The following is a 13,936-nucleotide window of genomic DNA, read 5'->3' as shown; positions in this document are numbered from 1 at the left end:
AATTAATAGAAGTTTGCTAAATTATTTTTAATTGGCATTATTTGCATCTGAATGGATGCAGTAATAAATAAACATATTATATACATGTGAGTTTCATAATTTGAACCCCTTATATAAATTTGTCGTTTTATTACTTGCCATCTATTTCTTTTTTTCTCACATTACGCACCTATGGCGTTGAATATATTTTGATCCTCTACTAGGAGAATATTTTACAAATTTATTTTAGTTCTATGGCTGAAACCTTTGGTGGGATACTCAAATCACAAAACAGTTTAACCACTAACTAAATGAGTTTTAATTTTCAACCGAAAATTAAAACTCAGTTATTGGTTAAACTGTTTTGTGATTCAAATCTATTGTACATTAAGAATTTAAAATTATTTCATATATTATATTTGCTGTTATCTTTAAATTTATTATTTTTAATCATTTAACATTTGGAAACTCTAGAAATTAGTTAAATAATATTTTTTTTAAATATTCAACAAATAAATATAACTAGAATCATTAGAATAACTTGTATTGAGCATCATTTTGATGATGTAAAGATGCACCTCTACTGAAGGCTCTTTAAACGAAGAAGAAAAGAAATAACTTGTTAAAAAATCAACGGTTCTGCCGGATTTAAACGTAGGTTGAACAAGTTTTGATATGGTACTTTTATGGAGAGAAATGAATAGAAATTGCTAACCTAGCATACTTATAAAAACTTGAATATCTTCCACAAATATTATACCATTTAACTATATAGTCATTTTTAAAATTAAAATATTGAATTAGGAGATATCTTGAACTATAAGGCATAATCATCCATTTGCTTTTAGAAGCAAATCACATCTGGAACATGAAACTTGATAGAGGATAAACAGAAATGAGTCTAAGCCAAACAAAAAAAAGATTCTTGTGTACGCCACAAATAATTTGTCAAACTTGTTAAATTTAATAAATATTGACTTCATCACGTATGAAAAAATTTAAATAATATTAAATATAAAAATCTTGAAATAATAAACTATACAGGATGGAGAATTGATCACTTTGCATACACGAGTGCTTAAAGGTGAAATATATAATAATAATAATAACTTTTATTTGCATAGGTAAAAAATATTACATCAGAATATCAATACATATAGTCTTTCTTAACAAATACTAATTAACAACTAAAAAAAAACTAAATATAAAAATCTTGAAATAATAAACTATACAGGATGGAGAATTGATCACTTTGCATAGACAAGTGCTTAAAGGTTAAATATATAATAACAATATAAATAATTTTTATTTGCATCGGCAAAAAATATTACATCAGGGTATTAATAGATATAGTTTTTCTTAACAAATATTACGCGTACGCATATATACACGCACCCGTGTATTTTGTGCGCTCTGCTACTCGTCTGCCTTGTCGTTGTTTTTCATTACGACATAAGTAAACCTCTAACTTTGATTTTACTTGCAATATATCATATCTATTAAGTTAATCTATCATTAAAGCCATTTTGTACTTGCAAAAGGGTTTCTGATGAAATGGAATTTGCACGAATTTCGACAATACTTTCTCTCAATTTATTGGGATATTAAATTCACGTTTGTAAATGGTGTCCTTAAGATAACCCCAAAAATAAAAGATAAATCTGGAGATCTAGGAGGCCATTTAATCTCACCAGTTCCACTAATAGGACGGTTAGGAAAAGTATTTGTTAAAATTTCTTTTACTATAACTGCATTCAGCAGGACAATTGTCTTGGGGTAAATAGTCCGATCTAAATCAGGGAGGATTTAAATGCCAGAAAGAACTTTGCTTTTGCAGCAACTCAAGATATTTTTGGGCGTTTAAAGTTAAAGTTAATTTGCGTTTTCCATCGTGGTTTTACAAAATTTCATTCTTTGCCTAAGTTTAGGATACAGATTACCTCCTGAGTTTGGAAATATTTGAACTATTTGTACCCATGTTTTATACCCCTACAAACCATTTCTTCCAGTCGTTTTTGCTCCTGGAGCTTTCTATAGAAGGTTCTTGCACTTTAGTATGACATTGTTGAAAATATCTCGGCAGAATGTCTCAAAATTGGAAACGACATTTAAAATTGTTTTTTCGCATGAAATCGACCTATTTTTTATATTATTATAAAGAAATTCTTAGATTGCACTGCCGAATTGTCTCCATAGAACTATTTAATAATTTAACTCTTTCGAAAGCTATAATACGTTGAAAAAAAAATTGGCATTTTAAAATTCAACAGAATAGCGTACTGATATTTTAATTGCTATTTTAATCTGTAAAAAATAAAAACAGCCTATTAGATGACTGGAGGCGGCCGCTCATTGACGAGAGGAAGCGGAGTTGCCATGATTTTGGATAATGCGTAATCTTCAATTCCCCAACCTGTATACACCTAAAAGACTTACACCTAGAAATTATTTCATATTTTATACAATGCATTATCACCTATTAAAAGTATGCAACACATCGAAACTGAATGTAGGATGTTTCCACTCTTAGACTATATTGTATTGTTCGAGAGCGGCTTGATTAAATAAGGTTTGTGCTAAATTTGTAATATTTTTTTTTTGTTTTTTTTTTGTCTTAAGTATTATTTTTTCAAAGATTTAAAAAATCGTTTTCCTATTTAGGCAATAATGATATTTATTGTAGTTTATGATGTTATCCTTTCTGTTTGGCTGCTTAAAAATCTGTAGTTGTCTTGTAAGTATTTTTATTCTAATTTTTTATCTTTATTACAGTTTTTTATCTGTTCCTGTTGTATCTTTGCATATATCATTTGTAAAGTTATTAATAAAAAAATAAGTAATTTTAAGTCAGAAGATTTTAAAAGAATAAAATAATTTAAGGCTATTTTATAAAAAAATCCCATGTATTAATATTCTAAATTTAGTAAGTAAGTTGCATCCTTTCAACGTATCAACACTTTCTCTCCTGCAAAACTTTAGTCTGGCTCTACTTTCTGTAGCTGCTCCGTGGAAACTCTCGTAAATATCTCGCCTGTCTCACTCTATACCGAAGTGTTAAAACAGACCCGTTGGCGGCACCCAAGGAGGAAATTACGTCACACACTTTAACACCTCTATCGAGTTGTGTGCTGAATCTGTGGTGCGACGCCTCGAGCTTCGCTTTAGGCTCACTTTATTTCTTATATTATTAGTTTTCTTGTTTTTTTTTTAAATATTTTATATTAAAATTTACTAAAAAATCGTATTCATTTCATATAAGGCACATATGTTTTTTGAAAATATATATGTCAATAATAATTTTATGCTGCCCCTTAAACTAAGGTATCTAAAATATATAAAAAATAAAAAAAGGAGTGTATATACAAATAGATTCAAAAGTTTTGCATCACCTTATTTTTCTGCGAAGAAATTCTTTAGCATCCGCAATTTTTTGTGGACTTATTTATTAATGTTTATCTTTAGTATTCGTCGCTTTGTTGCTTGACAACAATGTTATTATTTTTTTTGTAAGTTTTCCATTTTTGGTTCGATTATTAAGATCAAGAAAATTATATTTTACCAGTTTACCCAAAAAGATGCCTTGACAAGTTGTAAGTGAGAATGATTATGCAAGAATAGTGGCTTTACTTGAAGAAGGCCACTCTCAAAGATTCGTGGCTAATAGAGTGGGGGTTTGGCAAAATGATGTATCTGGCATTTGGAATCGTTATCTCCAGAATAATTCTCTTCGTGATAGACGGAGAACCGGTAGAAAGTTAGTGACTATAGCTAACAACAGCTATTATATTCACTTAACCATTCAAAGAAACCCAATTATGGCAATACCAGATATGCATGATGCTTCGGGAGGTCAGGTGTCGCCCTCTACATTGTGAAGGCAAATCCTGGCAACATGTTAACCATTAAGAGGACTCCTACTACAACACGGCCATAAAGTTTTTCGACTACAGCGGGCATAAGAACAAAATTTTGGAACTCGATGTTTTTTTTTCTAACGAAATAAGAATTTGTTTGAAGATCTATAGTCACCGGCTATCGAGAAAGCCAACAAGAACTGTCGAGCTTGTTCATGCACACGCCCTTTGCAGGAGAAAGTGTTGTGTTCTGGGATAGCCTCTCTGGTCTAATGGTCGCACAGATTTAATTTATATTCAAGGCACAATGACTGCAATGACAGATACCTGAGGGAGAGGCTAGACACTTACATCAGACTATGGCGAGGAGCTGATGGTGAGACTTTGGGTTTTATGGATGATAACGCTCGACCTCACCATATCAGAGCTGTAAATGAGTATCTGAAATCGAAAACAACAATCGTTTGGACTGACCCGCATTATCGCCAGACATGAATCCTATAGAACATGTGGCACTAGCTAGGACTAGACAAGAGCTTGTTCATTCCACTTGGGTAATATGGCACAATATTCCTCAAAAGCATATCTTCAATGTCATAGACAGTATGGGTCAGCGTCTCCAAGAGTTTTCCAGTACCCTTATTAAGAAAAGCTATCGATTTATTATTTTTAATTTGTTTTAATAACTAACCCTATATTTAACCAAAAAATCTTAATCTTTTTCAAATAAATTAAATTTTTTAAATTACTTATTTTACTTATTTACTTCAAATTACTTATTTACTTATTTATTGAAATTAAATAATTTATTGTTTTACAACTTTTTTCTAGTACTATAGATGATGGAAAAATATCGATAAATCTAAAATACTAACAATTTTTATTTCTAAAGCTGATGCTTAAATAATTGACATTAGTCTGCCTGTTTACAAATTACAAATATTTATAAGCAATGTTCAGAAATTGAGCAAAACGACATTAATAATTAATTAAGAGATTGACGATTTCATTTTTGATTTTTTCTTCTTATGACCTTGTGATAATCGAATTTTCGATATTTTAGTTCTTTAAATTGTCACAAATTATTAGTCCTCCGGTATATTACGATAATAAATTTTCATATTTCTGATAAACTAATCTTTAAGAGTGTTTCCAAAACAAATTCAGATGTTGAGAGATTCCAATATATATCAAATAAATAATTAATTTCCAAATAGGTCTCCGAGGGGTTTTCAACTTGTTAGTAAGACTTTCTTAGCTATACTAGCATATGTAGCATTAATAGTTGGCAAGAAATTCGTGTTGGAAACCGAACTATTTTGTATTAATATTGCTATTTGCCTAAGATAGAGAGAGATTTAATTAGATATATTAAACATAAGTTCTTATATTTTCCTTTCTTTGCATTAGTGTTGAATTTTTCACATTAGCCCTTTTTGAAAAACAACTTAGAATATTGAAAGGCTAGAAATTGGTATTGGCGTGGAAATATGGGCAGTTTGTTTGCTTCCAACATCTCTGACGCAATAATGCCAAATGCTTATGTAGAAATGGCAAAAAAACAAACTTTATAATATAATAAAAATTTTACTGTTAAACTTATTTTGACAGGCACAAAACAATGCATTTTATTTATAAAATATGATAAGCTACTCTATAAAGAAGTCAACATTTAAAGTTAAATGAATGCAGATAACGTATATTAGAGAAAAAGTCAACAACGTCGCAACGCCGCTCGATCGCGTGGTTAATTCCACCGATACAATCTTTACCAGTGACGTCGTATTTATTGTTATGCTTTAAATTATATACAATATTACCGTTTCTGAACTCTTTTTGCGTTTTTTAACGTATTGCATTAGAGTAAAGGCACTATAATAATTATTTAATATTTTATAACTATTATAGATTTCTTAATAAGTTATTTTATTCTACATTTATGACAACAGTTGTCCCTTGATTTGATGTTATGACAATCTCTGAATTTACTTGTGAAAAAATCGGCTTAAATTCCCTTTTTCCTGTGGTGTGGCACAAACGGCACAAGTTTTGCCATCGTAAACCAAAAACTAAAGAAAAACCCAGAACTTCACAAATTCCGAATGTAAACACAAAGCCGTTTTTCAAGAGTCAAGATGAGATTTCGCAAGATAATTAATAATTGTTATTTTTCCGCTTAGAATAACATATATCTATTTCTACTTTTTATTTTTAATCCAAAATCTAACATAGATAACTTAAATTAACATTATCATATGTGTTGATATATAGCTGAAAATTTCTTCTTTTGAAAATGCGCGTTAACTTGACAACAGAGAATCGATGAATATGTTTGTAAACAAAACACCCTTCCTACCCCTGTGCACTCAAACAAAGTTGTTGTTTACTAATTCTAGCCTTTTAATGTTCTAAGAAAAAGAAGAATAACTCTTCTTCGGACAGTGACCTTTATACATTATCTATATAATGTATAATATTATCTATATAAACAATTTTGATAGAGCTGCTGTTTATCATAGTCTCATTATAATTATTTAATATCAACAAAATGCTGATTTTATAACGAAAACAATTACAGATAATAAGAACTACCTATTATAATTATTGATATCTAAATAAAAAAGGGCTAAGCTAAATTATTAATATTATTACCAACTGTAATACTATTATTCACAAATAAATTATGAGTTTGCTACCTTTGACTGTGGCGTTAATAGTTACCAAGAAAGTCGTGTTGGAAACCGAACTATTTCATATTAATGATGCTATTTATATTTAAGTCTATAAATAATTAGTCTTGAATTTTTCAGTTTCTCCTTTTTGAAAAAAAAAATTCTTCTCGGAATGACCATTATATAGATGAACGAATTTAATTAAAAGGTTGACATCAGAATATTTTTCATGCATAATACTGGTAATCAAATTGTGATTATAATTACTAGATATCAATAAAAGGCAGAGACAGATACAAGAGAAAACATTAAATATATCTGGTGTTGTATGGAAAAAATGGTAAGTGTAGGTACATCTTTCTAAATTAATCAACTTACGTATTACAAAGGACAAAGAATTTTAGTTTTTCGTAAGTACATAGTACTAGAATCCTAGGCATATGTTCTACATGGAAATTGTAAATTATGGAAATATTACAATAAAGAAATAAGAATATATAAAATAAAGTAGAAAGGCGAACTATCATGGGAATAAAAACATTAGGGACCAATATTCGGATAATTTTCATAATTTGATATCTTTTAAGAGAACATCTGTGTATTTCGTAATTTTAATATTACGTCGATTAAATTATTATATGAAAGTTAGAAATTAATACAAGTGCCATTTTTTCACAATTGTATCTTGTTTGAGCCAATTTTCTGAGTTTGTGAAAAACACAATATAAAATTCTATTTAAATACAAAGTGAATCACAAACACTTTAGTGTTTTAATTCCACAGGCATCAAAAACATTTGCTTTTTGCAATTTAGAGTTTTGCAAATTACAAATTATCATAATTAACATGACGAATTACTTTATTATATTTTATACCACTTTTTACCACTTACTTTTGAATTATCCTATACAGGCGAAAATTTTATAATGCAAATGTTGGCTTTAAAAAGATTAGACCAGGATAAGGGATTTCAGTGCAAAATAGATTTACTTCTAATAGTAATGAAGATTTTCCGAAACAGTACTTTTTTTCAAACTTTAAAATATGTAATTTTTTTATTAGTTTCAATTAAATAAAACAATATAATTACTTTGATATAATTTTCTTCAAAAAACCAATATACTAATTGCAAAACAAATTTTCTTCTGGTAAATTAAACACAGATAAATCCAACTGACAAAAGACCACCAATGTTATTCTAAAGTATTAAACTTGTATGAAAACCACCCATAGTGGAACCCCTATTTATAACACTTTATGAAAACATCCCATTATGAATCTATCTGTTAACAATACTGTACAAACCACCAAGCACAGAAGGACAAACAAAAGCGATTTTTTTTAAGATTTAATCCCTACACGCTGGGGTATATTTGATGTGAGGCTTAAGAAAACTCCCTGTATACATTCAGTCTACTTTGTTAAATGGGCGTGTTATTTTTATGACCCCGTATTTTTATTATTAAAGAGCATGCCAGAGTTTTTTATTTGTTCGCAATATATCAGCACAATGGAGAATGTTACAGTATAGGATACATGGACTGTCAGAATTGTTTTTTTAATGGTGTGATGGGCGTACATAAAAAAAGGCAGAAAAGGTTTTAATGGGAATTTACGGGATTTGTCCAATACATCTGGCATAATCAATTTATTGATTATATTTTTGAATGCAGCAGTATATATTTTTGCCGATTTAAACAACAGATATAACTCGTCCTATAGCACTTTAAATATTACATTAAATTTGATGTTGATTCGCAATTTAATCAAGAGTTACTTAACTAAAACGTTATAGCCAGTAACCTAGGATTCTAGTAAGACGTTTGTGAAGTATTATCACTTAAACTTATTATTTATTTTACTCCTATTTTTTAAAACTTATATACCATTTATACCTTCAATGTAAAGATTCTAAATTACAAACTAAGTTATTTTTGTTTAATATTCTCAACATATAGTATTAGTATTGTATTAGCAACTGATTAAAGTTCTAATGTAGATTTGTATAAGCGATGATTAGTGCTAACTGAAAGTACGGACATCACTGGTTCTTTTAATTCTAGGAAAATGATTTCATTTTAGAAAATTGTAGAAAAAAATCCAAACAGCACTATTTTAATACTCCATTAATCTATAGGAAACTAACAAACCTTCATAAAACAAAGGTTTCGTTGGTAAAAAATTAAGGCTACAAAACAATTCTTAGATCATCGCAACCAAAACAGTGATTAACAAACAAAATTATTTTTATAGAACATTTTCTTTCCGCTTCAATAAGGATTATTAATGATTTTACTAATTTTTAAGCTCATCTCTTAAAGGGATATCTAATGATGTAAAAATATAGAGCATCTCGTTCCAACAATAAGTGTATTATCGCCAAGCAAATACAATAAAATTACACTTCACTTTATACCAAAAAACGTCGGTAAGCTAATGTCGGCTAATGATATCCCTTATAACAGAAAAATGTATATTTATAAATATTGTTTTTATCCAAAGAAACGATAGAAAGCAAAAGAGATTTAACTAAATCTTCGAACTTGCAATGCCTTTATTTTTAAATTTAACGCGACGTTTCGGTTTGTCGGTACCTCCAACCGTTAAACTAACAACAACTAATATTCTACGGGCTTATATACCTATGATGCTTAGCCCAACTCTAAAGTTTTGGCAATACGTGAACTGCATTGTATCTTGCAGAGTCGTGATAGTAGAGGTCTATTGGTCTATCGTGATAATAGAGGTCTACTGGACGGGCCGAAGATTTCTTGGTTTTTCTCGATTTACGTTTCTTCAAGAAATCCTAAGGATTCCTTTGGCTCTTTTAATTATCTTCTTTTTGTTACCGCTTCGTTCTTAATTGTTGTTTTGACCCGTGTTAGTAAGTACCTATTTTGTTGAAGGTGCTTGGTGATATTTTCTATCTCCATCATAAGGTCGTCACTCGTCACTGTTATTGCATATTACGGCCGCCCTTTATTTTAGTCCTTGATGATTGACTATAGTGACTCCATGATTGCCACCTTTGTTGACAAAACGATCCTTGGAGGTTAGGAAAAAGAGAACCAAAAGTGAACCCTAACAGCAGAAGTGTCCAGATCAGGAATTGCAGAACACTCTTGGTCCAACGGCCACAATATATATTGAGCAGAAGGAAAAATTTTATCTAAGAAACAACACTGGAAAAAAAGAAGAAAATTTCTTAAAACAACATACATTGCGCAGAATCAAGGAGTCTTCAGCTAGCCCAGTGTCGAAATTCTCAACATTTGGAAACCTCTACTGTCAGGACTCTGCACGATATCATGCATTTCAGTCAGCAACAAAAAATCGCACATCATTAGTATTGTATAAGTCCGTTCAATAGTAGTTGTTGTTAGTTTACGCTTGATAACGTTTGGAGATACCCACCAACCGAAACGCCGCGCCGTGTTAAATTTAAAAATAAAGCCATTCGAAGGTTTAGTTATTATTACTGTACCAATGTCTACCACCTTCAAAACTAAAAGAGACTTACTGTTAAAACGATTTAATTAGTACCCTAAAAATGAAGTTACTAACCATTTATTTTAAAAAATGTAATTCTTAATCACAGTTGAAACTAAATATCAGTTAATTGAATACCGCCAGACCTTAGTAGAATAGGAAATTTTTTTAATAATTTTAATAAGTTTTCTTGATGGTTCAATTTCATTTTATTACAAATATTCAGTATGTGTGAACTTACCACTTGATCCATTTCTTTGAGCTTCCCTCTTCTCGTCTCCCAATATTGCACTTACACTAAATTTTAGCACCGGTTTGCTGTCTTTAATAATCATACTCTCACTCGTTAGTCTACATTGCAAGAAATTACAGTCTAATCTACCACAGTTTGAGCAAATCCGACTTCTGATACAGTTAAATCGACTAAAAAAATCGTTTTGATTTGAACGCTCATTCGGTGACATTCTCTCTTCTAAATGATCGCTTAAATCATCTTCCAACTTAGTTGAACTGGGACTGTAGCTATTTCGCTTATAATCTTGCTCAGTAAGGTCTTCTGGACGGGTTGGGTCGCATTCTAAATCCATCTCTGGGGAAATGGGGGAAATTTTTCCATTAGAAAGAAGATTTTCCATGGAAAAAGGATTTTGGTTATTATTGAGACTTTTAAGCATCTTGGTGCGATGGGTAACAAACTGCATCGTATTCTGGAACATTCTAAAAAAACATTTTATTAGTTAATATATGCATTGCTAAAAACAAGAACATAAAATCAATCAATCAATTATTAAATTTATAAATCGTGCAATAAATTATTATTTTACTATAATAATTATGTCATTACAAATGTTATTTCATTAGTATGTATTGTGAAAACTAATGAATATTCTAAAATTGTTTTGACGTATACATAATAAAATCACATTTGTTTTCAAAATTATTATTTCAGTAGTTTTTTTTCAATTTTAACATTATTTGGAATATGTTGGTAAGCAATATGTCATATCAATAATATTGATACTCTGGATGAAAAAAACGTTTATTTCAGTTGATTTTTAAGTTGCTTTGACTCTGAAATATTTATTAAATATATTAATTATAAGTTAAATACGATTGAAAGCCCAAAAATGTGTATGGATCAAAAATCTACATATTTTTATGATATGTTTGTGTTTATGAGCTCTCTTGCTTTTCTGTTTTTCATCTTTAAATGTCTATACCGGCAAAGATCGAATACCAAAAAAATACGAAAATCCCATTTTTAACTGCCAATATATTAAACAAATTGGTATTTAAATTGATGTTTCTAGGATTTTAAGTTTATATACAAATACCCTGATTAAAGTAAATTTATCGAATATAATTGCATTCCCTTATAAGTCAAAATCTTATACTTTATGATTTTTAGAATACTTAAATGTTTATATATACAGTATAATTCTTCTTAACCGGCTTCGCATTAACCGGTCGACGGATTAACCGGCCTGTTTATAACAGCCGAACGCAACGCAATATTTTCCAAGAAATTCACCGGCGAGGCGATTCGGCTGGGATTTCCCCGTTATTACGGGAAGATCCCTGTGAACTGAACGATGTTGGATAGGATTATTTTGTCGTTTTGATCAGTTTGGTTTGTTCTTGCTGTGGGTACGTACAAAACATAACTATTTCCTTAACAATGAGTGCAAAGCGCAAAAGAATTGTGGTTTCGATGGATACACGTTTAAAAGTGTTAAAGCGGATTGATAATGGTGAATCTGTGGCGAAAATCTGTGCAAAATTTAATGTTGGAAAAAGCACTGTAAATGAATGGCGAAGAGATAGGCATTCGATTGAGGAGTTTTGTTCGAAAATGGAATCTGATATGTGGCAGCCGTTCTACGAGAAAAAAACCGATTTGCGAGGTCGTTGATGAAGCTTTGTGGATCTGGTTTCTTCAGGCGCGTCGAAGAGGTACACCGATTGGCGGCACAATTTTGAAAGAAAAAGCTCTGGCTATCCACCAGAAGATTAATAATGGAGGCGAATTTGTGGCAAGTGATGGTTGGCTTAATCGATGGAAAAAGCGACACGGAATTCATTTCGCACATGTAAGTGGAGAAAAACTGTCTGCTGAAAAACTTCAGGTGCGACAGAAGTCAAGACTAAGTTTGGTGAAATGGTTAAAACAGAGGAATTATCTCCAGAACAAGTTTATAGTATGGACGAGACCGGGCTAAACATTAAAATGTTACCAGAAAAAACTTTTCTAGGCAGTCATGAACAGTCTGCCTTTGGCTTTAAAAAGAACAAAAAGAACGTATTACAGTGGCCGTCTGTTTGAATGCAGCGGGAACTCATAAAATACCTCTTTTCGTTATTGGCAAGTCTGCTAAACCACGGGCATTCAAAAAATCTATCCATCGTTCCTTCCGGTCTATTATAAGTCCCAAAAATCAGCGTAGATGAATTCAGACCTGTTTAAAGAGTGGTTTAATTTAGAGTTTGTTCCAAGAGTTAAAAAACATTTAAAAAGTGTTAACTTGCCTATCAAAGCAGTTCTAGTGTTAGATAATGCTCCAACCCATCCTCATGACTGCGATGTAGATGACATAAAATTAGTTTATCTTCCTCCTAATATGACAAGCTTAGTGCAACCAATGGACCAAGGAGTGATCGAAAGCCTAAAAAGACGATACAGGCGTAAACTTGTTTCTGAAATTCTGCAACACTCGGAGAGTGAAGACAAAGGTCTTTTAGAAGTCATCAAAAAGATCAATATCAAGGACGTTATCTATATGTTAGCTACAGCATTTCAAGAAATGCGCTCTTCAACGTTTATTAAATCTTGGAGAAAACTTTGGCCAGATGTTCAGATTCTAGTTGCGATCTCGAATATTGCAGGGACTGAAGAAGAAGAAAACAAATCCACTCTACAAGACCGTCAAAAGTTAACGGGTAACGAAGCATTGCAACCAGAAGATGTGGAAAATTGGATGATAAGTTGTGATGATCACCTTGAAAATGAATTTTTGAATGATGAAAAAATCATAGATTTAGCAACCAAAGAACCAGAGGAATATGATGAGAGTAGTGACATTGAAGAGGAAAAAATGATTTCTCATGAAGAAGCCAAAAATGTACTGGAACTTGCATTAAAATACATTGAGCAGCAACATGAGTCAACAGCATTAGACGTTTTTGTGATTAGAAAATGGAGGGATATCGCATTCAGAAATTCACTGAAGGTTAAAAAACAGAAGAAAATCACGGACTTTTTCAAAAAATAATTACATATTAAAATTACATACATATGTATATTTGTTAATGTAGCACCTTCGTGTATGTAAATATGAAATACATAACTATATAAAGAATATTTCTCCATTATTTATATTTATTATTATAGCAACCAAAGAACCAGAGGAATATGATGAGAGTAGTGACATTGAAGAGGAAAAAATGATTTCTCATGAAGAAGCCAAAAATGTACTGGAACTTGCATTAAAATACATTGAGCAGCAACATGAGTCAACAGCATTAGACGGTTTGGTGAAAACTGTTAACATGTCAAAAAGCACCCTTTACAGCAAAAAATGCTTAACACAGACGATCAGGCAATGTAATACCCATATTCGCTAACGATGAGGTAATGTTGTTCTTACTGGGTTTTGGATTCAAAAAATTGGAACACGTGTGGACGTCGTTGTTTTAAGTGTAAATTACTACTGCTACCATCGATAGTAAAAAAATACGTTGTAAAAACAGCAAAGTTTTACAACAGTTGCGATACAGGTGCAATATGTCGAAGTTTGGTCGAAAATAAACGTCGTTGCAAAACCAACTAAATTTTGCGCTGAAAACAACGTTGCAACTAGTGAAAATAAGAGTAATCTCAACTTAGGTGACTGCAAATTGTTACTTGGGATTTCTCTTATAGTAATCCAGCCGGACCTCTTAGAT

The 13,936-nt window shown here is 31.0% G+C and overlaps 1 protein-coding gene across 1 annotated transcript in view; it reads right to left on the bottom strand.

Annotated features, from left to right (window-relative positions):
• Positions 1-13,936, bottom strand: part of LOC126750662 (homeobox protein DBX1) — a 69,546-nt gene that overhangs the window by 48,713 nt on the left and 6,897 nt on the right. The window contains exon 2 of the mRNA XM_050460340.1: positions 10,236-10,711. Coding sequence (XP_050316297.1) covers positions 10,236-10,710 — 475 coding nt within the window. The 5' untranslated portion in view covers position 10,711. The remainder of the gene's footprint in view (positions 1-10,235; positions 10,712-13,936) is intronic.

Source organism: Anthonomus grandis, chromosome 2 (genome assembly GCF_022605725.1).
Source record: "Anthonomus grandis grandis chromosome 2, icAntGran1.3, whole genome shotgun sequence".
Taxonomy (NCBI): Eukaryota; Metazoa; Arthropoda; class Insecta; order Coleoptera; family Curculionidae; genus Anthonomus; species Anthonomus grandis.
The sequence above is the reverse complement of the archived record's forward strand: the minus strand, read 5'-3'. Positions and strand labels throughout refer to the sequence as shown.